The sequence below is a fragment of the Anabas testudineus genome, chromosome 24 (genome assembly GCF_900324465.2).
Source record: "Anabas testudineus chromosome 24, fAnaTes1.2, whole genome shotgun sequence".
In the NCBI taxonomy this organism is placed as follows: Eukaryota; Metazoa; Chordata; class Actinopteri; order Anabantiformes; family Anabantidae; genus Anabas; species Anabas testudineus.
The window spans coordinates 5,804,160-5,832,028 of record NC_046632.1 but is presented as its reverse complement, the minus strand read 5'-3'; the positions used below and the strand labels follow the sequence as shown (position 1 = coordinate 5,832,028).

General features: G+C 42.8%; 1 protein-coding gene across 2 annotated transcripts in view; it reads left to right on the top strand.

The window, feature by feature from the left end:
- The window catches only part of runx2b (RUNX family transcription factor 2b), a 38,556-nt gene extending 14,527 nt beyond the window's left edge, over positions 1-24,029 (top strand). The window contains exons 1-7 of one of the 2 annotated variants that reach the window (XM_026341892.1): positions 1,903-2,096; positions 3,188-3,447; positions 4,731-4,887; positions 6,890-6,994; positions 15,894-16,061; positions 17,975-18,136; positions 20,726-24,029. In XM_026341892.1, coding sequence (XP_026197677.1) covers positions 3,250-3,447; positions 4,731-4,887; positions 6,890-6,994; positions 15,894-16,061; positions 17,975-18,136; positions 20,726-21,204 — 1,269 coding nt within the window. In that variant the 5' untranslated portion in view covers positions 1,903-2,096; positions 3,188-3,249 and the 3' untranslated portion in view covers positions 21,205-24,029. Of the gene's footprint in view, positions 1-1,902; positions 2,097-3,187; positions 3,448-4,730; positions 4,888-6,889; positions 6,995-15,893; positions 16,062-17,974; positions 18,137-20,725 lie in introns of those variants that run through there. The other variant, XM_026341891.1, reaches the window with a different exon arrangement.
- Positions 24,030-27,869: the final 3,840 nt, after the last annotated feature.

Below are 27,869 nucleotides of genomic sequence, written 5' to 3'. Positions count from 1 at the left end.
CTCGAAGAAAGAATTACAAAATAAAATTCCACATCAAGTCTGAATAAAACCAGTTAAATCAAATATGCATTAAAATAATTATCCTAATAAAACTGATGTTCTCAGTAAAGGTAGATATTGGGCCCTTGTTAATATTTCCTAGGTTAAATTTCACTATAGCATTAAGGATATTTTTCCACATTACCTCAAATGTATTCAGCGCTGAAAAAGAAAAAGAAAGCTATTATCAGAGCTGAAACTTAACTCTATTGGAATAACTAGCTCCACGGTTCCTGCAAGGCCATGTTTACCTATATTATAGATTTAATTACTACTATTCACATTTATCCATCCATGAATTGTTAGTTGATCTTTGTGAATGTTGGACAATGCGAACCATATTTCTGGTGTTTGGGGCACATGGAGGGGAAGCGTAACTCAATCACTTTTTTTCCCCTCCCCATCCACATGACGAGGTGCCAGATGCGTGTCAGGGCTTTCAGACTTTATATATATGTATATATATATACTATATATATTTTTATATATATATATCCCTCCCATGTCTTCACACAAGCACAAACACACATGCCAACAGACATGTCTGCAAGTGCACACCCACATGCTTATGAAACACAAAGAGTCAAGTTATTTCAGGTGTTCAGGCTGTAGTGCTTGTCTCAACACAGAAATCTTATTATAAAATGTTTAGTGCAATATCCAACTCCGCAGCATAAAAACACGCTGCAAAATCCCTGTCAGAATCCAAATAACCTGACAGCTGTGCTTCCCAGTAGTCCCTTTTATTTCCAAACAAGCCTGAACTATCAAAGGCCTCTGTCTTCAAATCTGCAATAAAAGCATGTTTAGGAGCAACGGAAAAGGAACACAGAGTAGCAGTACACATGCTGCTGTGTGATGTGGCACTCAGAAAGACTCCTTGGCAGACTGATGGGTAATCAGGGCAGAGGGTGGGATGGTGAATGAGAGCTGGTTGAGATTTTGGAGCCTCTCGGAGAGCTCACAGAGGGTAGAGGATGCCCTCTACAGTAGACACATGAGGGGCAGGCAAAGCAGGCTTTCTCAGTGACTGCTGTCAGAGCAGCACCCACACCAAATATTATTCAAGCATGAAATAAATATTTCTAATTTTTTATTAGGTGATTTTTAACGCTGGATAGAAAGTTTTTGAAAAATGATGTATGGTTCGAGTGGTGCAGCTAATGCTTGACCAATATGTGTGCTCATTTTCGGTTTGTTGATTTCCCCCTTGCTTTGAAAAAATATTTTTGCATCATCTTGCACATATTTTTTGGTAGTCGAAAAAAATACTGAGTTCCTTTACTTGAATAAAAGTAGCTATACAGCATTACAATTAAGTCTTGCACTGAAGATATTACATAATATTTATTACAGTGTATTGTAGGGTAAGGTCATGTGAGTACTACCATCATAGTATTAATATGTAGGCAGCATAGTATTGTTTTAGTTAATTCTACATACTTGTATACTGCTGCGTAATTTATTATAGAGCCTCATTTTTTTATAAGCCCATTATATGTTTTGCATATAAACCCTTCGTACCTAACTGCAGTACCGTCAGTCTTTTTGATGCATGGTGATGAAAACTCGTGCTGACCTTCTAAATGAATTAGATATAGTTTAAATGTAATGAGATTGTGGCTGTGTGATCATTTTAAGAGGCTGTGCGAGGCGCAACAAGTTGGTAGATTTTTCCATGAATGCCTCTGACTAAGGCAGCCGGCTTACAAGAAAGCACCGCACGGGGGGGGGGGATGAACGTAAAGCACCGTGTAAAGGAGAATACCTGTACACCTGCACAACAGCTCTCCCCTGCGCCCGAGTGAAACTCTACTCCTGTCCTCTCAACCTGACTCACCGCTCTCCGGTGACTCACTCACTCCTACCTTATGGAGTGGAAGTCGCTTCTCACTCGGGCTCGGCTCTCTGAACGCTGCCGCGAGCCGCCGCACGTTGTCAGCACACTGTGGTAACACAACACGGACTGATGGACCGGTGAGTGTGCACTGACTGGAAATGACCACTTCCAGAGTTAGGAGCGCGCACGGACGGTCCAGAGGAGTGGTAATATGTCGGTATGTAGCCAGGAGCAGGCTGTGTGTGTGTGCGTGTGTGTGTGTGCGTAAAGTGTGGGCAGCGACAGGGAGGAAAGGCGTGAAACGTCGCCTCCATGTGTGTTTCACCGAGGTATCGACGTTGCGCGGAGACCTGTCCGGTCTTCTGTTCAGGCGTGATAGATTGTGGTGGAGGGAATGGATCTGACTCCAGACACCACGTGTTGGAGTCGCATCAGCGCAATAATTGCTGGGGCGCTCGAGCTATATAAACCACAAAAAGCCTGAGCACGGGAAACCCCGGCCTCCAAACACTAACCACATTTACGGCTACAAAAACGGGATTCGTTTTCCGCCTCCTTCATCTCACCGGCGATGATTTTTTTTTTTTTTCTGTTTCATCAACCTTTTTAACCCCATATAGAAAAGCTGCGGACCTTACGGAAAAAAGAACATGCACTATTTGCAGGCGACGTGGGTTTATACAGAGCTCTGTTAAGTATTGTTAAAGCCTTTGAAACCTTTTTTTTTTGTGTGTACATAGCCTGCGGGCTTTCAGGGAGTCTTTCAGTTTGGCACAAAGACTTCAATGACGCACCTGGAGCAGTGCTTTGACTTTTCACTGAGGGAAGTTAGACAAAAACTTTTTTGAGCCTCTGGGTCGACTGTTCCATTTTAGAGCAGCTTTTTTTTGTAATTGTATAGCCTATTAAGCGCCCGGACATTTATTTGATGTTATTTATACCCACACACGAACAGCTAAGCCTGCGTTATGGCGCATGGACTCTTCTCCCGAGAACTTTGAAAAAAAAGCTTGTCATTTAGAACATCATCAAGTTTTCAAGGCTTGTTTTTCTTCGCGGAGAAGTATATTTGATGTCGTTTGAAGGCGCCCACTAAAGTTTGTAGTGGAGAGGGTTTTGAAACGCGGTGAGCGCTCACCGAGTCCCATTTTCCATTGGCAGACGCGCTGAGGTTCAGCGGCAGCGCACACTCTGAGTTTCTCCCAGAGAGTGTGTGTGAGAGAGAGAGAGAAAAGGAAAGAAAGGATCTGGAAAGCTTTTAGTGCCTTTTTCTGATAATCCACGCTGTTGTGATGCGAATTCCCGTAGATCCCAGCGCCAGCCGGAGGTTCAGTCCGCCGTCCAATAGCCTCCAGCCGGTTCCAGGGAAGATGAACGATGTGAGCTCTCCAGCCGGGCAGCCGGACGCCGCGGCGGTGCCAAGACTGCGTCCCCACGAAAACCGCAGCATGGCCGAGATCATCGCCGACCACCCGGCCGAGCTGGTCCGGACCGACAGCCCCAACTTCCTCTGCTCGGTCCTGCCCTCCCACTGGCGGTGCAACAAGACGCTGCCTGTCGCCTTTAAGGTGAGTCCCGACTCAAGTCGTGTGGCTAAACGAAAAGGTGACTAAACCACAGTGGGATTCAGTGCTGACTGGAAGACTGATCCAAAAGCTGATTATAACAGAAAGAAATGCACGTTTTTTAAAAAGGTTCACCACACAACATTTAATGTCGGATTAGTTTCGATTTTTCCAGCTTTTTGTTGTGTTAATAACATTTCTGGAAAAAAAAATAGTTTCAGAATTTTGCTATTAAAATCATCATTCAGACATGGATGCTGCAGTGACAAAATATAATGATGTGTTCATATTTTTAATATATGTTTTTTTTTTTATTCTTTGGGGAAAAAAATAATGTCGTTAACTAAATGATGTGATGACCCAGAAAAAAAGTGAAATGATGGTGTAATAAAATAAATCACATGCTCAAGTTGTTTTCTCTTCAGATTTTGTAAACAGACATCAGATAAGTTAAATAGCTTATATTGGATCATTTGTTGTGAGTGAACCTCTTTTTTTTATTCCACATTTTCATAATTAGTCTTCACATTTTGAGTTTCACTGGCTGAGCAGAAAATGTAAGACTAATTATTTCTACATTTTAGGCCTCTGTAGATGTATTTAAAGCCTTGACAATTTCTGCTCCCATGATATTTCACAGAACAGGCCCTATTAATTACTTGACAGATATTATTTAAAGGAGGGATCAAAGACACCAAAGTGGAAATTTGTAGCTGTGGCTTCAAATCAAATGTGACACATTTCAAAATATATGTGTTATTTAACTGTTCTTATTGCTACAGCTCTGTAATTATTGCTGCTCTGTAGGCCTACTCATGCCCTTTTATCTGCATCCAGGAATCTAAATGATAACAAGAGGCCTGTGTGCCTTTGTTTTTAATACTGCATTATAGAAGTGATCCACATAATCGCATTCATCATGATATCAAACCGTTTCAGGAGAATGAAATTAAATCCATTTATCAACATCATTTGGTGGAGAATAGTATAATGTAAAACAGGACTGTCACATTAGCTTGATTCATTATTTTAGGAGTGAAACGGAGCTTTACTTTCACTCAGCTTTTAACATTTCTTGTTTTTGTTTTTATAATATTTTCATTTAACCATGAAAAGAGGAAGATAATATGATTTAGCATAAAGAAATACATAAATCACTGGTTTATGTTTCACCCATTTTTGGCTACATGATGAGGGCTTGATTCAGTTTTCTTTATTGATCAAACACATTGATCAAAATAGTTTATTTATTAATTTTATATTTCTGCCACTTTAATTTTGCACAGGTGGTTGCCCTGGGAGACATACCTGATGGCACTGTTGTCACAGTAATGGCGGGCAACGATGAGAACTACTCCGCCGAGCTGCGGAACGCCTCAGGTGTGATGAAGAACCAGGTAGCCCGCTTCAATGACCTTCGCTTCGTGGGCCGCAGTGGCAGAGGTAAGGCCTGAAACAGTCTGTGCTCCATTCACTGGAAACTACCACGACTCAGTAAGGACATATTAGTTTCAGTGGTGTGGATTAGTGGTCACAGTCCCTACGTGGCAACCACATAATAACTCTGGGCCCACTGCCCATCTGAGACATTGCTACCACTTTCTTTGCTTTAACTTGAGTTTCCTTGAAGTTTCTTTTTATCTTTACGTGGCTGAGACAGACAAGTTTTGTAAAGTAAAAAAGCTCCCTGTATGCCCTTTAGCCTAATAAAAAAAACACGTTGGACAAAGACAGTCAGTTCTGAATCAGCCACATAAGAAAGTGCTGATCTGACAACATGTAACACGTCTTTTTCTTTTTTTTATCCTTTACTTAACGTTCACCTGACATGACCCAGCTCAGATCAGGCTTATAAACATGTTGGGTGGTGCCGCAAGCCTGCAGCTAATCACTCTCAGCACATGTCCTCAGGCTGTCAGACAGCAAAGCAGAGGCACACTCAGATTGGGTCAGATGGCATTCTCGGAATATTTGGCATCACTAAAGCGACTCTGCATAATTTTCCATCATGTTCCTGAATCATTTTGTGTCTTATTTGTGATTTGACAGTGAGGATGTGTTCTCACCTTCTTTCACCTCTCCAAACTTACTGGAAATATTTTCGCAGTGACTTTTATTTTCTGCAGGTCTCACAGAAAGTGGTCGCCTGCCACAAGTTGATGGTGATAAGCGCTGTCAGCAGCTCCACCAGTGACTTTTTTTTTCGGTTTACTTCTCTGTTGTAGCTGTCAAAAAGAGAGGGAGCAGAGGCAGTCAAAGGGGATAGGAGCTGAATAAGTATGTAGCGTAGAGGAGGCATGGTGACGGGACCTGTTGCTGTGGAGATCTTGCATGCGTCAGTTCTCTGTGACACAGAATCTAGTGACAGGAAGTGACATAGGACCCAGGAAATATCAGACGACGAGGTGTCTGAAATGAATACCTAGCAATGACAGAGATAAGTATAAACAGAGCAAACTGATAGGATGTTAGATAGCTAAAAGTCATGCACAGAGAGACAGAGAGAGCCAAGAGAGATGGACAAGGATTGATTGATACAGGGATGAAATGGTGCCACAGCATGATGACAGCATGGATAGACTAAGAGTAATCAGATACTTGTGATAACATCATTAGAGTTAATAGTATAGTAGTGCACAGCCTTGCCTTGACAGTAAGCTCAAATGAGATCACAGGGAGCAGATGACAGCAGTGATGATGGTAAGGAGCACAGGGAGGTGATGCACGACTTGAGAGCATACTTTTATCATAGATCACTATCTCTGCCTCACCCGTATGCCCCTCAAATCAGGCATGTGGGCCACCTGTTGATCTGGGATCTGCTATCTCCCAGACTGATCTGCTGCCTTTTTTTTTTTTTTTTTTGAAAGGCATGTTTATAGTAAGCGAGTGTGTGGAACGGAAGAGGGGACGACACACACAGGTACATGGTTGCGACTGAATGGACAGCTGCATAGATGAGTCGCTGCATCAACCTGCCCCCCAACTTCCGTTTTCCTGCATGTAGCCATGGTTACAGGATGCATCTACATGCCACGGACGTTAGTGCTGCTGCTGACTTGGCTATTGCGTTCTGATTCATAGCATTCCTGGTGCTCTCACATAATATACACACTTGCACAGACACACACTCAACCCCAAGGCAGCAACTGCTGGGGATTATCGAGAAAGGAAGTGACTATTAAAATGCCTCTCGCCCACTCAAACTGCATTAGACAGGGAGAAAGTCTGGATAACAAGAAACTGGCTCCTCCAGTCCCTACTGAACACACTCGAACAGCCTGCGTCGTTGGTCACTGATCTTTTTAAAGTTGATTTCCCCCAGTTTGTACTGGGTATTATGCGATCACAGCCCCACTTGTGACTTAGGGATGGTTTAGCTATGAATGCAGGTCATTGTCTGTACAGATGGTTTGTCATTTGATGTTGTTTGATGTCACCACAGGCAAGAGCTTCACACTGACAATCACAGTATTCACCAACCCACCACAAGTGGCCACTTACCACCGAGCCATAAAGGTCACCGTGGATGGACCTCGTGAGCCCAGGAGTGAGTACAAATGCATGCACATACAGTCTGGGATTACTCTGTGTGCACACCATACTTCTTTTAAGTTTCTTTTAAAGGGTTACACTGGTTCTGTTTTGATAGGCTGTGGAAAATAGATGCCCTTTTAACTGAGCTTTGCTTTGTACTTTTAGCCAATAAGTGGGTTTCTATGCAAATGTAGTGCAAGTTTTAACTGGAATTAAAGGAAGTCAGCAAAAAAAAACTCAATGTGCATTGCCATCATGAGAAGCTGATTTATGAGATGCAAAAGAAGAATGCGTATAAAATTGACATAATACAGTACCAATTAAACTTCAGACTGTGGGAATGTAGAAAACATGATGGAAATATAAAATGTTGCATTTCTCATCAGTCCACATTTTGTATATTTGCCTTTAACTGCCACTATTTTTTAACTCTGGTGGACAGTTTTTGTACATCATGATGGTCTACTAAATCAGTTTCCTTTACACATTTTGCATTTTGCATAATCAAGATGCTTTTCTCACCATATGCAGTCGTGTGATATTTAGAGATTTTTTTAAATTTTATTATAGAATTTGAAAATAAAAACAGCTGGATGGAAACCCACATAATGGCAAAAATGTCCAACTAAAATAGTGACAGGTCAATAAAATAGGTAGATTGACCAAAGCAAGTACATGTCTAAATTCTGGTTGAGTTAATCAGCTATCAAGCTGACCTCTGCGAAAGCAACCCAGCCTCCCGTGTGGCAGTTTAGGAGAAAGAAGAGAAATAAAAAGTAGGCAGAATATTCCTGAGAGGGTACACTGGGTAGCAGAGTGCTAGCATCAGCTCATTTTAATGGGCCATATAAAAACAACTGAGGAGGAAAAAAAAACTTTACTATAGCCATCAGTGCCAACTGGTCTGGCATGCAGCTGTTTCCCTAAACCTCCTCCCTATTCATAAAAAAAACATATTCTCCTCTCATGGCATCTCAATGAACAATATCACATCACAAACAACCCACCCACCTCCCTACCCTCACATATGGCACCAGGAAGCACAGAGACACGCAGGAGCCGGGACACAGTGGAATTAATGCCACCGTCAATCTCCAATGTAGGAAACCTGCTCGTGGTGCCAAAAGACACTTCACACACTGTGCATTCAGCACTCATCAACACCCATCCTGATACAAAGGCACATGCTTGTCCTCAAACACACATGTACTCACAATCACACTCTCTTTTCCTCCTTCATCCCTCCTCACTCTAGAGGCCTGTTGTTTGATCAAAAGCATTTCCTGTGCATCTGCTGTCCTCCGTCAGACGACTTTCAAACAAGTCCTGTTATTTGGTGTCGAGCAGATGGGAATCAGGGCCGAATTTGTTTGGAAAAGCCCAGTTTGGTCTCAGCAAAGTCGCAGTCTTAGAGTTACATCCTTAACGTCTTACTGGAAGCGCGGACATGTGTGAAGTGAAAGGCACTACTACCTTTGGATATCAGGTGAGGGGAAGAGGCTTGACACTTTCATCCACTGTTCTTCCCTTCTATTTGCTCAATTTGTGGTCCGGGGAAAAGCTTTGAAGGTTGCATGTTCCAACTTCAGTCTCAGGACAGTAATTTAAGCATTAAATAGTATGTCATCATACGTAACCTCTGAACTTCTTTACTTTGCTGTTAAGTGGTCAGAATTGCAGTTTGGTGTAATTTACCCAGAAACTGCAGCCAAAACACGTCTCCCTCTCAGGGGTCATTAAGCTGAGGTCGGAGGGTGGCAAAACACACATGTGCCCTCTCAACTGCACCTCCCCTCAGAATGGAGAAACTCACAGCAGAGAGCACCAGCTGTCTCCAGAACCGTGATTCTATCTATGACCGTTTCATTGACACATGGGGGGGCTTTGTCAGCCATTACAGCTCTATTTTGTGTTAAACGAGTGGGTAATTAGGAGGCCTATGGTACACTGGGCCCCTACAGGAAAGGGTCCACATAGAGAAAGAACAGTAGGCTGTCTTGAAGTTGTCACACACTGGCACTCTGTTGCCTTCCTCTGTAGAAAATTGTGTTGTTTGTGGAAAATAACTTGACAGTAACTTTAGATTTGTGTGGGCCGGTGTCTGGTCTGAAAAAAGCCAAAATTAAAAACAATTCTCTGTTCTTTTATTGACTTTTTTACACTTTTCCTGGTGTTAGTGGGTTTTTTTTTTATCCCTGTTAATGGCTTGCCTGGTTGCGGGTGTCTCATTCAGGAAGGACATTTTGTGTCTTTGATAAGCCTTATGGTAGCCATATGAGTCTTCCTGAGGGATGTCATTTCCCCCAGCAGTTCCTCATCTAATATCAGTGTGGGACCACCCATGAATGAAGGGGGCTCATATCTCTAAACTGTGGTGCTGAGCTTTAGTTAATTAATTGCATGGTCAGAGCGACGAATATTATTGTGGCCTACTCTAAAGATTTTTCCTCAGTGGTTTACAGTGTGTATATGGGTGTGCATGGGTATAGTAAGCGGTTAGTCAGGTCCCTCTGGCCACTGTGTTATTAGCGGGAGGCTAACTCGGTTTCTGTGGCTCGTATTGTGCTTAATCACTTGACAGCTCTTGGTTACCCTGTGGTTTGCCACTGCATCAACAACTTGCAGAGTGGGTTTGTACATGTATATGCCTGTGTGTGTGTATTCATGTGTATAGGCATGTCTGTAGGCTCGTATGACTGCAAATGCATGTTTGTCGTGTAGTGCCGTGTCTACATGTGTGCACGCACATGGCATGGACCGTAGAGAGAGTGTGCATTATTGGTGTCATTAGTCTAGCGTAGCCACAGTGCTGATTTAAAGCAGAGCTAATAGGCCTCATTAAATGTCATTTTGAGCTAATAGACAGGGAGTGGTTGTTTAAACCAATATGCTTTTATAGGTGGTTCTGTCTCCTGACGGGGGCTACAGCCAGCTGAGACAAACTTCCTGAGTGATAATAGCCGAGTCGTAATAACACAATATACAAGGCTTTCTGTCCAAACCCACTGTTCTCATTATGCTTGATTGATGTCAGATAAACATAGGAGGTGACAAAAACCATTTTGGCGTTGCACACACTCTTGCTGTGGCATATTGCAGTGGTTATTGTGCATAACTAAGTGCGTATAATGTGTGTGTGCGTGTGTGATTTGTGTCAGTGGTGGAGGTTAATGGTAAGGCCTGTCTCTGCTTTGGTGTTTGAAGCCACCGGGTCTGGGGGGGGTTCTGGGTTTGGGGATGAGGTTAAGTTTTGATTCTGTTTTGGTCAGGGTGTTAACAGGTCTGGTGAAGAGGCCCTGGTTACTTACAGGCCTGTAGTCAATATTAGTGGTTCAGGACACCTGTCTGCCAAGTCAAACCCCTCCAGCAACACACACACATACTCACACTCACCCACAATACATACTTACACACTAGATATGGCTCCAGCTAGATCAGGCAACACATACACCTAAACAGCGATGTTGGAGTGGTTAGTAGGCTATACCCTATATAAAACCCCTTAAAAACTGCTGCCTCCTTCACAACTTTGGAAACAGTATGAGTAAGTCAGATGCCTCCACTAGCACGTCTGTCATGACAACATCAAAAGGCCTCCAAATAGTGTCATCACACACACATGCCATTACATGTTTAGGGAACTATTACCTGCTTTAAGGCTTTTGCTTTGTCAGACATTGCACAGTACTAAATGCTAACATCTTCACAAATGCTAATTACATTATACCACAATATTTAGATGATGTCAGCCAGTTGTAGTTTCACTGAATTATCTCGAGTCGTAAGAGGATATTTATGCATCTGGATTATCGTTCCATTAGTTACTGCCTCAAACAACCTGTCCAAAAATAGATTATACTTTTGTACAGCATCCAGATAATGAAGATGATTTTCGAGGACTCAAGACTATTTTCTCTCTCTCAGACACATACGCACAGACATACACACACACCTATCTGCTGGGGCCTTACTCAAAACAGCTTTTAACAATGGGAGCCGGACAAATAAAACTCACCCAAACATCAGGAGGAAAAGGAATGAAGAGGGGGAGAGGGGAAGAGAGAAGGGGGAGTAGAAGAGGAAAAAAGTCTAGAGGCAGTCAGTCTTATGAAGTTCCTTGAAGAGGTGCCAAGGCCTCTACAATGCAAAACACATAATCATTCAGCGGGAAGAGAGCGACAGACAGGAAGACAGAAGAATAAAGAGCGAGAAGGGGAGGCAGAAAAGTGAATCATAAAAAGAGATAAAGATTTAGAAAGAGCTGGTTGGCCCCGAGCTGCAACAAAAACATCTCAGGGGGATCCATTCTCTGCTGTTCTGAATCAAAACACTAATGTGAATACAGTGGTGCAGAGGGAGCCTGTCTAAAAACCACACACAAGCCAAACTGTCTGTGTGTGTATGTGCTTGTCAGACTATGCACAATATTGTCCAAGTGTGCATATAAAGTGTTTTTGCATTCAATAAATGTATCACCTTTGGGAATTGTTGTGTATATCTGTGTGTCTATGGAAATGTGTGTGTGTGTGTGTGCCCTTCCCTTGCCTGGCTTGCTTCCTTCAGGCTGGAACGCATGGACCACACAGACAGCTGGCAGCACTCCATGATAGCCTGGCTCCCCCTTTTTCTCTTTCTCCTACTCTCCTTTACTCGCTACCTCGTCCCCCACACCTCCTCTCTTGTTTCTGTTTTTCACTTCTTCCTCTTTTCACTCCTTTTTTTTCTTTTTTCAAATCTGACTTTATTATATCCCCTCTTCTCCTTCTCTTCTGCCTCTCTTCTCGTTTTATACCAGACCCCCGTGGTAGACGGGCGTCTGGCTGTCACCCACTCAGCGCTTTTCCTCACGAGCCATGCTCTGCCAGCTTCAGATCGCCACCTGAAATAATTCATTGTTGCTGACCGCTCACAAAAACAACATGGCCACTGTGAGGACTCCAAATAAAAAAGTGAAATATGGACCCAGTGTATTCATTCATCGACTTTACTGGCTGTTCCACTGTGAGATGACTGACGCACATGTACACACACAAACACAGACTGGCTGATTCAACCCAGGCTCCTTGCGCATGGTGGGAGGGGGATTCTGAATTAGTCCCAAAGATACATTCATCCAAACTCACCCAGAGATCATAAACCAGACTGAAGGGCTTAGAGGGCATGACGTGACACAGAATTTCTAAATTATCCTATTTATTCAAGATATTCTGGCGCTCCACATTTTCCTCACATGTTACTTAGTCAGGCGAAAGGGAGGGGAATTCAGATGTGTCAGCAGTGATAACTGGGACCTGTGCCAGAGGAGAATTGTGTTATTTAAAGGAATATTACAAATATTAAAAGGACATTTGTGGAATTATTTTCAAAAGAGAGAGGAGTCTCAAAACCATTCTTGTCAGTGTAGTAAATATAATTCTATAGTTGTAGACATTCACTCCCTGAGCCCGGTTCTATCTAAAGGTACATCAGTCTTTCAGCAGCTCTAAAGCTCACTGATGAACTCTTTATGTGTTGTTTCTTCAGTCTTTACAAAAGAAAATGTTCTCTTTGGACAAGATTGCTGTTTTTCCTTGATTCTAGTATTTGCTAAGCTAAGCTAGCCAGCTGCCGGCTCCAGCTTCTCTTTTTTTAATCTTCTCATCTAACACTTGGAGAGAGAGTCAATGAGCATATTTCACAAACTATTTCTTTAAGGCCTTTAGCCCTATGAACTAATTAGGTTTTACACTACACTGATACCCTTGTCAGTGTAAAATCCCAAAACAAGCCATACCATAGCTGAGTGGACTTTAGAAGTATTTTGAGCCTGGACATAAGAGGTGAAAGCTAAATATCTGTCAAAAATCTCTGTGCTCAGACTCAGATCCAATCTAATGCTGCCATTACTTACAGAAGACTTATGTTATATTTGCCTACTTGCTTTTACTCACTGTTATCAGATCAGCAGGGGCGAGTTGAATCCAGACTTATGTCTCTGAGACAGCTGAAATAATACTATTCTAGGATCAGTGTGTGATTAGAGATACTATCTATAGAGGTGTTATCTAATCATTATGAATCTTTTTTTTGTGTGTGTGTGTGTGTGTGTGTTTATGTGCGCACATGCGCGCGTATGCACAAAGGTACATGCACCACGCATGTGTGCAAATGTGCATGATTGCATGTCCACGCGTGTTTGCATACATCCACTCTTGCATGCGTGTGTTTTCTGTGTGTGTGTGTGTGTGTGTGTGTGTGTGTGTGTGTGTGTGTGTGTGTGTGTGTGTGTGTGTGTGTGTGCAAGTTGCTCACATCTGGTCTGAATCTGTCCATGTTTCCGGCCGCTGGCTGGGCAGGGAAGTGGCAGGCGCTATCGAAAATCTCCGCTGTTTTCACAGGGATGATGGGAATCTCAGGGACTTTCCCTACGGCAGTGAAATCATCCGCCTTTCCCGCTCCTTTAAATACCCCTGGCTCATTCCTCCACCCTGCTAGGGTTCCGATAAAACAGCTGAGATGTCTTGTGTTTGGCAACAGTTGTCGTCTAAAAGGTGTAATTAACTCATGTAAAACTGTATTTACTGTCAGGGCCCACTAAACTAATGCACTTGAGGTCTGGCTGTTTGGAGTGTAAATTGGACCTTAATGCAGTGGTTGACAAACTGCATTCCTATAGGAGAAAAATACATTGGTTTCCTTTAAATTGGGTTGCGTTCATACTGAAATTGACTGATTAAAACTGCCCCAAATTGTTTTAAATGTCCATGTAAATATCTGTCTGTATTTTGAAATCCTCTCCAAGATTTTGAAATCTTAAACCCTCTCTAACTATTTCGCCATTCCCTCTACTCAGCACTCTTCACAGAGCCTTAACTCCTCACTGGTTCAGACCCATCCAAAGCTCTTAATTTACTGGTCATCAGGGTCTCTTCTTCTCTTATGTGCCTCCTCCCCCTTCATGTCTGTCCCCCTCTGTCTCCATCCATCTCCCTTGGTCTCCAGTTGCTATTTATTCCCATCACTAGGAGACGGGCAGTGCACAAAGCCCACACTGTGTCCCGAGGCTTTTTTAGAATAGAAATTTGGTCTGTTGAAAATGGAAACGCTGTGATTGACTGGGCACAGCTTGCACAGAGAGATGAGGAATGCCAGCAAGAGGCACAAATTATCCACAGGAACGATGAAGAAATATTATTAATGAAATATGGACATGACTTATGTTCTAAAGTCTTTAATAAGCTGAGGTTTTCAAGTAGCTGATATTATTCTCCATTCCAAAGCAACTATGTTAAGAAGCCGATTATGAGATTGTCTGTTTATTTTGAAATGGATGATGCCAGTCCGGTAACGTCATTGCAGTAAAGTTCACGCTCTGACAGTCACTGGGTGCATTTTCACTGCAGCTATTTGCAAGTCTCACTTCATAGCAGCAGTATTTGGTATCAAATTCCAGAAAGTTAATCCAGAATAAATACATTTGTTGTGGAGATTCAGATGGTTTAAAAAAGCATTTAGAGGATTTTATTAGTTTTTTTTTTATTTTGGTTTGTTTGTTTGTTTTTTTACTGGAAGAATTCTTTGAGAAGTTGTGCAAAATGTGGTATTTATAATAGATTTCTTGCTGTAATTTTGTATTTATTTAACTGTGAATGCGGCAGGGAATGTATAAAATGTCCAAAAAAAGAAATTAGGGATGAACCTTTCGACTTTACCTCCTCAGGTAGGAGATTATTAGGAAACCCTGTGAGCTAGTTTTCTGTGCTCTGATCTTTCTAATGGTGACTCAGTAACACAGATGATTTTGGTTTTTGATTGATCTCTTCTCCTCTACTCTCATAACACCAACCCAGTGCTGTAGGTGTAGTGCCAGGTCTTTGTTCCAAGCCCATGAAGCAGGCAGGTTGGGCTGGATTCTGAGGTAGCTTGCTGTTTTGGCCTGTGCCAACTGGAGCACTGCCAAGCACAGCAGGAGTCTCTATTCTCTGTTTCATATTTACTTTACCGCCTTTACAGGGGAACTTGTGCAAAACCAGACAGACACATTGACATAGTCTTGTGTCAGTGTTAGAATAGGACTGTGTGTGCACAGGCCTCTGTTTTTACCCCACCTTTGCTAAACTATAGTCACCTGAGCCCCTGGGCAAGCTTTGCTGCAGATAGGGCAGATAGGGCTGCTCGGATAGGGATGGGCTAACTTAGACAATGCGGGTGATACATTGTCTTGTGTTTGTGTGCACATCTATGCGTTTCCAATACTGTATTTGTATATTGTAGGAGTCTAGAATTACCAGCCTTAAAGACGGATGGGAATAAAATCAGGGATATAGAGGGTGTAAAATTATCAGCCGAGGAATGCAGGAAAGGAACGGGTAAAATATGTTTGGCATAGCTTACGACTCCTGTGGGGATAATGGGGGGATGGCGTGAGAACTTGTGTTTACCTGAGGAAAAAGCCTCAGGTTAAACCCTAACATACATGCAACGTCTGTCTCTCTGCATATCTCCTTGTTAACTCTCGCTTTTTATCTCATGCAAGATGATGTTATATAATTTATAGTTATAAAAAGTCTTTGTTAATTAGCAGGATGTAGCATCCCATTCCCGAAAAGCCTCTCTACCTTCTCTTTGTTTAGGAGCACAAAGTATGTTTAACAGTTAAGGCATGGCACACAGAAGAAATGAGTCATTAAATGTACATTACTGGATAACTGACACACTAACTGGATGCCAAGAGGAAAACAAACAAATTGAGATCACTATTCAGACAGAGCTAAATGTACTCGGTTTCATTTTAGGTTAATTAAAAAAATAGTAGTTCATGCAACATCACAGCGGTCATCACAATGATACCTCATAAAACTGTCTTTTATAACAGCTTGGATTCCATCTGGTGCAGCTTGGTACGAATTCAAACGCTGTTCTTGTGTTCGTAGGGCATCGTCAAAAACTCGAGGATCCTCCCAAGACGGGTCTCTTCTCAGACCGCCTCAGTGAGCTTGAGAGGATGAGGGTGAGGGTCACCGTTCCTACTCAAGCTCCCCGGCCAACTCTCAACACAGCAGCCAACTCCTTCAACCCGCAGGGACAGACACAGATAACAGGTGAGAGCCCCCCACCAGCATCAGCCTTTACCTGAGACCCAGGAAAGACTGGTTTCAAGCTCCATTACAATAAGCAAGTACAGTTGAGCAAAGTGCTAAATCTCTATTCTATTAATGTTGGGTTGTTAATCTCAATTTAAAATACTACATTTATTTACTGAATAAGCTTCTCAGGCGTCATGTTGTACAATAACGGCAGCACTATTTCCCTGTACTAAACAATGAAAACTGGTCTGTTATCTAAATTTAATTTAATCTTATTTTAATTGCCTGGTTCAAAGGACACAAACTATTTACACTAATTAAGTGTAAATAGTTTACTTTACAAAATTCTCATCAGTTTTTCTTGTACGTGTGCAGCAAATGTTTTGTTCTTCATGTAATACACCACACTAAAGCACACTTCACTGTTTGAATATCAGCGTCGCTATCATGGCCACATTTTACCGTATGCAAGGTGAAATGTCAAACCTCAAATGCAATCATGTCCTGATGGGACTAGCAGTTTACGCCACGGAGCGCCTAGTGCAGTATGTTACATTCCCTCAGAGATCGTCTGTCTTTCTCCACCCCGTCACTCTATCAATCTACATCCTAGAAGGTAACACCATCTCTCACGGTTCAGGATGGCTGCTACCTGATCACACACACGCCTGAAGGCTCATCACAGGTCATCATTTAGCTCTTAGTTACTCTCCGCCATGGCTTTGTAGTACTCCTCAGAGGGTCATTTGAGGGATGGTGAAAAATCATTGCAGTGTGTAAAGAGTATAATATACTGGATAGGACATAAATTTAATAGCAATAAACTGCATCCATAGTGTAAATGTGAAACTTCAGAGTGCAGCTTTATTGATTAGAGGAGTGGTTCCTACCCTTCCTCAGAGTTAACCCCATAACCCTGCCTCAAGTACTCCTTCATCATTTGCATTCTTAATACTTAACACTTGGACTGGCAGACGTTCAAGCAATGAAATGGCTAAAAATAGTCATCCATTGCTCTTAACTGTTTGAACAATTATGTTCATATTAACTAATTCACCATTTAAATCATTATTTCTAGCCATTTGAGCTCTTTATCTATTACTGTATATTGACCTCTTTTAACTAACCTGTTAATCCATTACCTTTAACTAACTATGTCATCCATTTACAGTTTAGTGTGTGTCCAGTGTGTATGTCACCTATTCATTAGCCATTCATTTTAGCTATTTAGGTCAACCAATAATCTATCAGTACATTTTTTATGAGGTCTTAATTTGATTTAATTAAATTAGTTGAGCAAATCTGCAGTTTTCTACACACACCCTGACAACTGCAGAAGTGCCCCTTGGGTACAAGTAGATTGTAAATCACTATACATTTTTTTTTCCAAACTTTCATAATAACACATAAAAATAGCTCTCATACAATGCAGTCTTGATCAACTCTCACATTGTGTTGCAGCATAGACACACACACACACACACACACACACACACACACACTGTGCAGCAGTTATTTTCTTGGTTGTCTACTGCTGTGTTTACACCTTGGTTGTGTGCCAGCAAGGCTCTCTGTGCCTCAGCTGCAAGCACAATGTTTTATAAGGCAAACAGGAAGATCTTCTCTAGGAAGGTAAACATTAGATGTGTCCTTATAGAGGATGTTGCATAATGCGCCCAACTGATACTTACCTCTAAACACAAGCATAGAGAAAGAGAGGCCCTAATAATGTCTACAGCTGTACTGAATGTCATTGTCAATCTGCTGCACAGTTTAGCAAAAGATGAGAACATTTGATCCAGCTGATGGGCCACTGGTAATTATTCTTTCCTTCTTTTCTTGTCTGTTTTTCTCTATTTATTTATGTTTTTCTGGGCTTTTTTTTCTCCTTCCTCCTTTTCCTCCCTTGCTCAATTTCTCCCCATCAGACCCTCGTCAGTCCCAGTCCTCTCCTCCCTGGTCGTATGAACAGACGTACCCATCCTACCTGAGTCCCATGGCGTCCCCCTCAGTCCACTCCACCACCCCCCTCTCGTCCAGCCGAGGCACGGGCCTGCCTGCCATCAGTGACGTGCCTAGACGATTGCCAGGTAGAACCACTTCTCTGCCACTGTGTGAAAACCACCGTGATCTGCTACAAATAGACCAGATAATAAATTTTCTCATGCGATAGGAGGAGGGGAGGGGGGAGAGAAAGACAGACGCTCACACACAGAGCCGCACACGCAGAAGAAAGCAGCAACATAAACAAAGACTTCATTGAACACCAAAAAAAACATCAGTGTGTTACTATTTAGCAGAGACTAATACAGAGCGCTGAGCTGCTATTAGCTCATTCTCAAATGAACATGAGGAACGAGGCATGTTGTCAGAGTCCGACTGTCTCTCCAGAGAGCGGTTTGGATGGCGTTTTTTAAACAGCGGAGGAAAAACGATTGTTTCCTTTTTTCCTCGCTCCAAGTCTTTGATCCCAGAGGAGTATGGGTAATAACAGGCCCAGGGATAATAACAGGCTCGTGACTGACAAATAAAGTGTCTTTATAGCGATACGCCACTCTCACAAGGCATTCTGGGTAATTGCATTAGCCCAGTCTGTTCGCCGTAACGACAGCATCTGTGCTCCAATTTGTCTCTGTTTCGCCCCCCGATAGGAAAGTTCCTTTAAAATCCCTACATGCCGTCAGACTAGTTTCTCCCCCATACACCTGTTTGACTCACTGCCATGTGACATTTTTTTTCTACCCTACTTTTTTTTTCTTTCTGTTTACTTGTGCTAACATACTACACCCTCCCCTGTGTGTGTGTGTGTGTGTGTGTGTGCTCCGAGCCAGGGTGAGTGATTACAAGATGCAGCCGTGTGACTCTGCATTAGAAGGGGTTTAAAATCCAGCCAGCTGCCCTGTCAACATTGATTAGTTTGGTCTTTCCCTTCAGCTTTCATCTCGCGAGCACCAGGCTTTGTTCTCAAAGTGACACAAGGGGCCAAAAGCTCGCCTCCCGCCTTCGCCCACTTGCGCACCTCGAGCGCTTAATGCCTCATAAGTGATGTGACTAAGGCTTTCAGATCATGTTGACACCTCGCCAGGCTGCACTGTAACAGTATCCAGCCACAGAACATACCGACAAGTACAAGCAGAAGCCGATGTGGATGCACCAGTGCAAATTGTGCACCGTTCCACCGCAGACATCTTCACGCGATCAAGCTCTTGTGTTGACATGTTAAATTTGCTAAGAACAAGTTACGAAAGTTCATCAGACAAATCAAACCTAATTCCGAGGTGCTAATTTTTGTAAAAGATCTTTCAGAGATTCAAACAATGGCCCCCTCCGTTTTCCAATAATGTCAGAGTTGGATGATCGTCACTCCGTCCCTTTGAACACTAAAACAGGTCCAAATGTTAAAAGCAGAAGGCAGGAGTTTGTTGAACAGCGCTGGTCATGTCTGAGATCACACTGTTCCTCTACAGCGGAGACAATCACCTACTATTTCTATTAGAATCAAACTGCTCTTGTGGAAAGAGGAAGTCTAAAGGCCTTAATTGGCAGCATATGCTATCTGACGCTAGTGACAAACCCGGGCTTCGCAATTCTTCCACGCACATAAACACACACGTCCCCCTCCTCTTCCCCGCCACCCCTCACACAGCAGACATGGTGACACGGAAGACGCCTGGTGATTTATGATAAGAGCGCCATGGCTGGACTAAACCACTGAGAGGAGATGGTAGGGAGGGAGTGTGAGAAGGGGAGGACCTCCTATTCGCCTTAAACTCTGCGCCCAGTGCGAAGCTCGCCACAGCCAGTTAGTGGTTTTTGGGTATTTTTTAAAGGGATGAAGCGAAGAGAGGAACGAAGGGTGAGACGGAGCAGCTCCTTCTCGGCTCCCTCTCTCTCTCTCACACGCATGCACACGCACACACACATACACACACACGCTGGAGCCGATGGGAGGCGAGGAGAGGAGCCACATCAGAGCTCAGCCCTGCCTCATTATGGATCTCATGGAAACTGTTTCTGCTCAAAGTGTTTCCACATGTGCAGCTCCTGATTCATCCCAACTGCTTTTTTATGTGCATACAGTATTCACACAACCACCCCCCCCACCACCACCACCACCCCCCACAACACACACGCACACACACCATTTGCACACACACATTTGCATGCATAAACAATTATTCAGATACACATAAACATGCGCAACACGCACAGAAACATCAGTATGCAGAGGCATAAACATATTAAGCCATATACATGTGTGGGACTTTGCTGATGTGTTTGTTAACTTTATCAAAACTCGGGAGTTGATGTGAGCAGCACCACCGAAGCTGATGGATATCACAATATTTAGAGATAAAGGCTTTTTTCATAACCGTGCCCACAAAATCCATTAGCCAGTCCAAATTGGTTAATACACATTTCTGGCTTGAAATTGATTACGTTCAGTTCAGTTTACTACTGTTTGATTTCTCAGGGGACTTATTTGTTAAACTCAATTACTTTACAAGACCGAATGCTAAATAGCGGAGTCCAAAGCCACATTTCATATAATCAAAACTGACAAACGGGAAGGAAGACGTGTAATTGTTTAGACTTGCATAATAATATCTGCTGCGCTGTTGATGTCAGAGAATCCTAAAGAACTGAATGTGTTTCTCTGTCTGTGTGTGTGTCCTTAGGTTCCTCTGACCTGAGCCCATTCCCTGGTCAGTTTGAGCGTCAGTTTCCGGGGCTTTCCTCCCTCACAGAGAGTCGCTTCTCCAGTCCTCGGATGCACTACCCAGCCACCTTCACCTACACCCCGCCTGTCACCTCTGCCATGTCACTGGGCAGCGCCCACTACCACACATACCTTCCCCCTCCTTACCCGGGCTCCACCCAAAGCCAGAGTGGACCTTTCCAGACCAGCAGCACACCTTATCTCTACTACGGCGCATCATCCGGTTCATACCAGTTCTCCATGGTTCCCGGCGGGGATCGCTCACCATCCCGGATGATCCCGCCTTGCACTAGCGCCTCCACGGGCACCTCTCTGGTGAACCCCAATCTGCCCAGCCAGACAGAGGGAGGGGTGGATGGCGACGGGAGCCACAGTAACTCCCCAACTGTTCTCAACCCTGGAGGCCGCATGGATGAAGCTGTTTGGAGGCCATACTGAAGAAAACCTGGAGGCGGAGACTGGAAGTCAACTGATGTCATGGTTTGAAAGCACAAAACCTTTGGTGGATTTTGGAGCTCTCATCAGCTATCTCTACCTTTTGCTTGGAAATTAAGGTTGAGATCAAAAAAAGACCAGACTTGTATGGACTCGTCTTCCTGGAATGTGTTTTGACCAAGGCACTGCAAAGGGAGTCATTCTCACAGCAATAATGAGAAAGACAATTTCGGTTTGCTAGGCCCAAGAGGATAAGACATTACTTCATTTTTATTATTATGCGCAAGCTAAGGGATACTTCACCAATATTTGTAAAAGACTGCCTCTTTTGTATAGTGTTTGTATTTCATTAAGGCTTTTTTGCAGAGCATGTTTTTGTACTACGAAAATATCAAGATGCAAGTTAAGCACTGAGTAGCAAGCGATGAGAGTAACACATATGTTACCTTAAGTGGTATGGACAGTAAATTTGCTTTAAACCAATTAATTTAACTTGTATATTGTGGGTGAAATGTTGATGTAGATTGAGGCGTTTTCTTAGTTTTAACTTATAAAGCCATAAATTATGTATTGTATTTGAAACTTGAGTCAAAGAAGTGTAATCTGAATATTTTTGATGCATCTACTAAGTTAAAATGTTTTTTTTTTGTTTGTTTTTTGTTTTTATAGGTAATTTAAGAGAGTGAGAGGTTTAATTTCTGTAGTACCCAAAGATTTAAATCGTTTCAAATATGAAATGTGTTTTCCAAAGAGTATTGCAACATGTTTCTTCTGGTGTAACTTTCAGTTTAACTGCTCCACACGTTAAAAGCCCAACATCCTAGCTAGGCGTTGACATACATTTGGCTTGAAATGAAACCTTTGGTATTTATTGAGCAATAACTCGTATTGTGCCTGTTGGCAACACAGCATGAAAGAGAGTTTCAATGAGGGAAAATAATTATCTGTTGGAAAAAAAAAATCTGCTGGATTTCTTTAATTTGTCTGGTCTCACATGCACACAGATACTGTACATATCGATTCTCTGGTCCGGATGAGGAACGGTACGTTTACACATGAATTGACGTGTGATCCAACGCAGCTGATTACAGCAGCGCCACGCCTAGTGGTGCACTCCAAAGAAGCAGGTCAGACGTTAAGGTTCACTTGTTTTGTAAAACAAACGCTCGAGTACTGAAATAATCCTTGGATGATCCCACAGACGTGCTATATGTGCATGTCTTTTTTTTTTATATCCAGTTTGGCTGAATGTTGAGTCAAGACTAAAGGGACAAACTGCCAAGTGTGTTGTAGAATTCATATTGTGCAAAAGATAGCTTTGTAAAAGTTTGTCTGAGTGTGTGACACACACGGGTACTTCTTTTTTTTGTTTCTTTGCATTGTTGTTCTGCAGTCTTTAAGCGGATATCACAGCGACAGACACAAGAAACTGTGACATTCCATCAGACGTTTATTTATTTTCCTTTGAGGATGTTTTTTTTTCTCTTTCTTCTAGCTTATGCTGACATGGTTTAACTACATTTGAACCGCTCTTATTAACCAGTGTCACAATCTAAAATAGTTGTGTGGCACCAGCGTAGGTCTGATATTTTCCCATTTAAAATAAATGATTTTTTTTTTTTTTTTGTGATGGCATAAAAGGAAAAAGTGCAAAAACCAAGGTGATTGGATGCAGCTGCTGGCAGCAAACTGGTAACCAAAAAAATATGGGAGACTTGTGTATATTTGTTTCATAAAGCACTTATTTCTTGTTTTATTTTGAGCAGCACTTGCGTCTGGCTGCCAGCAGGGCTCGTGGTTTTGGTCCTGGGTGCAGATGTAACGCCACTGGAGTCACACACAGAATGGATAACACTTGGCCAAACAAGCCATTTATATTGGAGTTGAATCTGATCTCACAAGGCAGTTGGTATTTGAGGAAAAAAAAAAAAGATTTCATACAATATGATATTCAGTACATGTAGGTAATATAATAACCCAATTTGAAAAAGCTGAGAAAAACACGGCACCGGCCAAGGATTAGGCTTCTCATTGAAGGTTTGCACGCAGTTCTTCTTTTCCAGTCTCTGCAGAGCATGTTCTGAACTCACTTAATCAAATTGGACATGTCACAGTAAATTATCCCAACTGCTTCACCCCAAACAAAAACTGTTCTTGCTGTCACAGTGTAACATTTAACAAAAAAAAAAAAAAAAAAAAAAAAAAAGAGCTAATAAAAACCTGGTAGATTTCTATTATTTGAATTTTATTTTTTTTTTCAATTACAAATTAATCCACTGTCTCTATTTTACAGTAACTATGCGCATCTGTTGCAATTTATTTAAAGTTGTTTCTTTCCAAACTTTGAGCAGGAAATGATGTTCTAAAAACTGTTTACACACCAGCGCAGCACTGACATCCCAATCTGTCCCCATCTGCTTTTGTTTGTGTTGGTTTTTTTTTTCTCTCTCTCTCGTCCTCAGAAAACAAGACGTTCATCTTTTTCTGTCTTTTTGGTAAAACTGTTGGGTACAAACTGTCATCAGAGACCTTGTATTATTTAATGATGACCCCATGTATGATATCCAGGAACCGTACTTTACCCCGCTCTTATGTAAAGTTTACTTGTTATGTCATTGTTATGCTTCTTCTCTCATGAACTCTTGTCAGGAAATTGAAACTAATGGAAAGTCTATTAGATTTTGCTGGTACGTTTCATGAAGTTCATCAAGTGAGATTGATTTTTTTTTTTTTATGGGGCACACAAAACTGACAACAGTGAGTGAAATTGGCATTGTGATTGTACATTTTGTTTATTTTAAGAATAAAATAGGAATTTTGTAACTTAACTTTTTCATCCTAATTTTCTCTTTTCACGGAAATGTGCTTTGTTCAATTTAAAGATCATTATGTATCAGTAGAACCTTTAGGGTATTTGCAGTGTCCCAGCAGAATTTATATTTAAAACCTCCTCAAATCAATAAAGTATTTTGCTTATTGTTACTTAATGAATGGTGTATGTGAAGAACTTGAGACTAGGAGTTTGTTTGTACAGTTATTTGTTGAATTGATTCTCAACAGGAAGCCAAAACTGTTTCAAATCATTGTAATAAACAACATTTGCATATTCATCCATTTAGACATTTTCACTCAGGGATAAATGAGAAGTGTACTTATTAAGAATTTAACCAGGCAGCCGTCCACTACCTTTTTCTTGATATGTAGATTTCCCCGTCTGCTGATTATGCGTTTAAATATAAGTGGCCACCACTGAGTACACCGTTAATTCTCTAAAATCACTTAGCAAAACAGTTAACAAGCAGATCTGCAAGTATGTTCCATGTAGGAAACACGTTTAATGGTGTCATCTTGGGCCTGCCGCTCCGTCTACACCAACATTGTCTTTGGACGAGGACTAAGGCAGACTGGGGCCCCGGCGTGCTCAGCCAGACTACTGCTGCCACTGACACTGCCACTGCCATGGCTTCGTTTCAAAGGTACACTGGGAAACCAGAGAGCTGGAGACAGGAACAGCGACAGGGAGAACCAGGGAAGCTGTTTTACATTATTCCAAGACATAATAGAGCCAATCTAAGTGAGCACACACACTCTCTCTCACACACACACACACACACGTACGCATGGTGGAAGAGTGAGAAAGAGAGAAGCAGAGCTGCACCATCCCATGTGTTTTTTTAAGGGTCAGATTGGGAATGTTCTTGGGATTTCCCTGCATATAGATTGCACGGAAAAGGCTCCTGCTGGTTTCATGTTCGCATTCTCGGCGTTCTCAGCCATGTGTAGCAATTATAATAATGAACTCCGGAGGAACAACGGGATCCAGACACCCAGAGAAATTAGCATAATGCCCTGCATGCACGGGAGAGACAGCAGCACCGTTTAGCCGGGCTTGGTATGGAGTTTTTCGTCCTTGTTAAATTTGGTGGTTGAACATGATGCCGGAGATGATGTCCGCTTGATTCTTCTACCAGGTTGTAAGTAGTTTTGCAGCAGCAGCAGCACAAAGCGCACACTGCTCTCTACTCCTCACATTATGCAATCAACTGAGAGGAACACAAACAGGAGTTTACGAGGAGACAAAACCACTCCATTTAGACACACGCACACACACACACACACACACACACACACACAAAGCCCCAATACAAACGGTTTACTTGACCTCGGCAAACATTTCAGAGGAGCAGCTCAGGCGGGAAGTGATCCTCAAGGGTCTCATACCACTCAGTATATCTCTGCCTATGTTTCCGTCTCCTCTAACAGGGCTCTGTGGGTGTGTGTGTGTGTGTGTGTGTGTGTGTGTGTGTGTGTGTGTGTGTGCTTGTCTTTTCTGCCCTAAAACCGAAATGTAACCATCTTGATTTCCCATTTAGGCCAGAGATAAACTCCGGGCCTCTGCTCTCCAGCGCGCTCCCTGACTGTTGAGTCTTGATCTCCCTCGGCCTCTTTAATCTGACGCCATCAGAACGTAACACATGCATCAGAGGGCCGTTGTTGAGATCAGCCCGTGCCCACCGTAAAGTACACAAAAATGATCTTAATTTGATCTGATTGTAATTGAACCACCGCCTCCCAGTAAAGGAGAAATTCAAACTGAGTCAACAATAACTGTGTACTTTGGCGCACTCTAGTGGCTTCTATAATTTAACCTTAGGGACCGGGGTGAGGGGCCCACCCATATGGTTTAGCATGGAGCCAAAGGCAGGCTGCCTGTGGCCAAACTAGTACTTACTATGTTATTGGTCGTCGTTCTTATGTTCCAACACCCCACATTGTTGACTTGTGTCTGTACGAGCGCTTTTGCTCTGTAAATGAGAGCCAGATATGAACAGCTCTTCTCTGCTCACAGGGTAATTGTAAAAGCCAATTTGTCTTTTGACCTGTTATAAAAGCAGTGAACAAGGTGAGCTGCATCCAGGCAGCAGCTCAGAACCTCACAGACGCGGGGGGGTGGCTGTAAGGCAGCCGGGCACCCTGTTTATCGCTCGATCAAACCATGCACAGGTCTGGAAACATTTGATTCCATGAAACCATTTGCTGCTAAGTGAAATGCAACTCAGATAAAAAAAAGTGCACTTCTGAAACTTAAAAAGAAAAAACGTTTAATGAGCTTCGCCAGTTCAGATTATGCAATCTGATACAACTGCCTGTGAAAAAAACAGGAATGACTGTGAAAATGTGAGTGTCAGGACCATGGACAGCGACCAAACACACAAACAAAAGGCCTCTTTGTCCAAAGCATTTGCTTCATGTCAGTGTTTCAAATTATTCACCATCTCAACTGTCAAAAAAGGGCAAAGCTGCTGCAGCACAACTGAGTGTACAGAACATAAGACAGGATAAACCTCCGCTCTGCGCCAAATATTCATGCAAAGCAGGCCTTTTCCATAGGTTTTTAGCCAGGCAATAAAATTTCAAAAATTTTGGGCAGGGGTCCCATCTTCAGCTGAAACCAAGCATGAAGGGGCTCTGTGTGTTTTCCCTGTCAGATGAAGGGGCTGTTAAAACTTTATCAGGTGAGTGTTAATTGAGAACTAATGGACTGGTAATTCAGGGGAGTCGCAGAGATCCAGCTCACTGCTGAGTAACATACAACCCAGGTGACATTTAGATCATGTTAGAGCTTTTTGGAAAATCCACCACACGACTATAGCCGGGTGGAGATGCCAGGCGCAAAAAAAAAGGGGCTTGAAGAATGCCCGCCATCATGTCTGGTTCTGCTTTAGACATTTATCCTCTATGTCTCCAAGGATCATAACTCGTGTTAGAGGCAGGTTTTATGGTTTATGACTGGAAAATAAAATGCAGCGTGTTTCCTGCAGGCGAAGCGATGATTTACAACTCCGAATGATAAAGTGAGCGCCCGCCTGACAGTGCGGATGTGTGAGGGCTGCTGAGGATCCAGACATGTCCGACATGTGGATGTGAGTGTGGTCGTATAGCGAGTGTGGTCGCCGCAGTGCGGTTATATACGTTGGAACACAGCACAGAGGGAAAAGTTCTGGCTCACTAGTGGGTATTAATACCTGACATCATCATCTCACATAATTAGCACAGTGTCCACATCCTTCTCCAGTGACCATGGATTATTTCATGTGGTCCACAACTGGAACTAAAAACTTAACCAGTAAATCTAACCAACAGCACAAATACCCCCGGGCTGTGCTTTCTGCAGACATGGTTACTCATTTCAGTGACTCGTCTCCAAAAAGCCAATCAGATATGTTTATTGTTATCATCTGTCTACATTTGGGCCTGATTATTTAAATACACAGAAAAATGTCTTGATCACCTGGCTCCGAGCTCAGGCAGCCCAAACTACAGGCCCCGGCGAGCATGTCCCGGCCTACACGGCTCCTCTGCTCATCTAAGACTGGGTCCGGCGCGTGCCAAGAACTCTCTCTGGTGAGGTCGTCAGTCTTGCGCCGAAACCGCAGGCGTGCGCCAGGCAGATCAATAATCCCCATCAAGCTTCACCACAAGTCACTCAAACCTCCAAGGGCAGGCGTGCGGAGGAGGTTTGGGGGACCTACTGAGAATCTGATATTCTCTGAGATGTTCTGTGTGTGTGGAAGAGATGAGACTCCCGATCTCCTGTTATGACATAGCTCATGTGCTGTGATTAGACGCTTCCTTCTCAGGCCTGTAGGACCTCCACTCTCACCTTC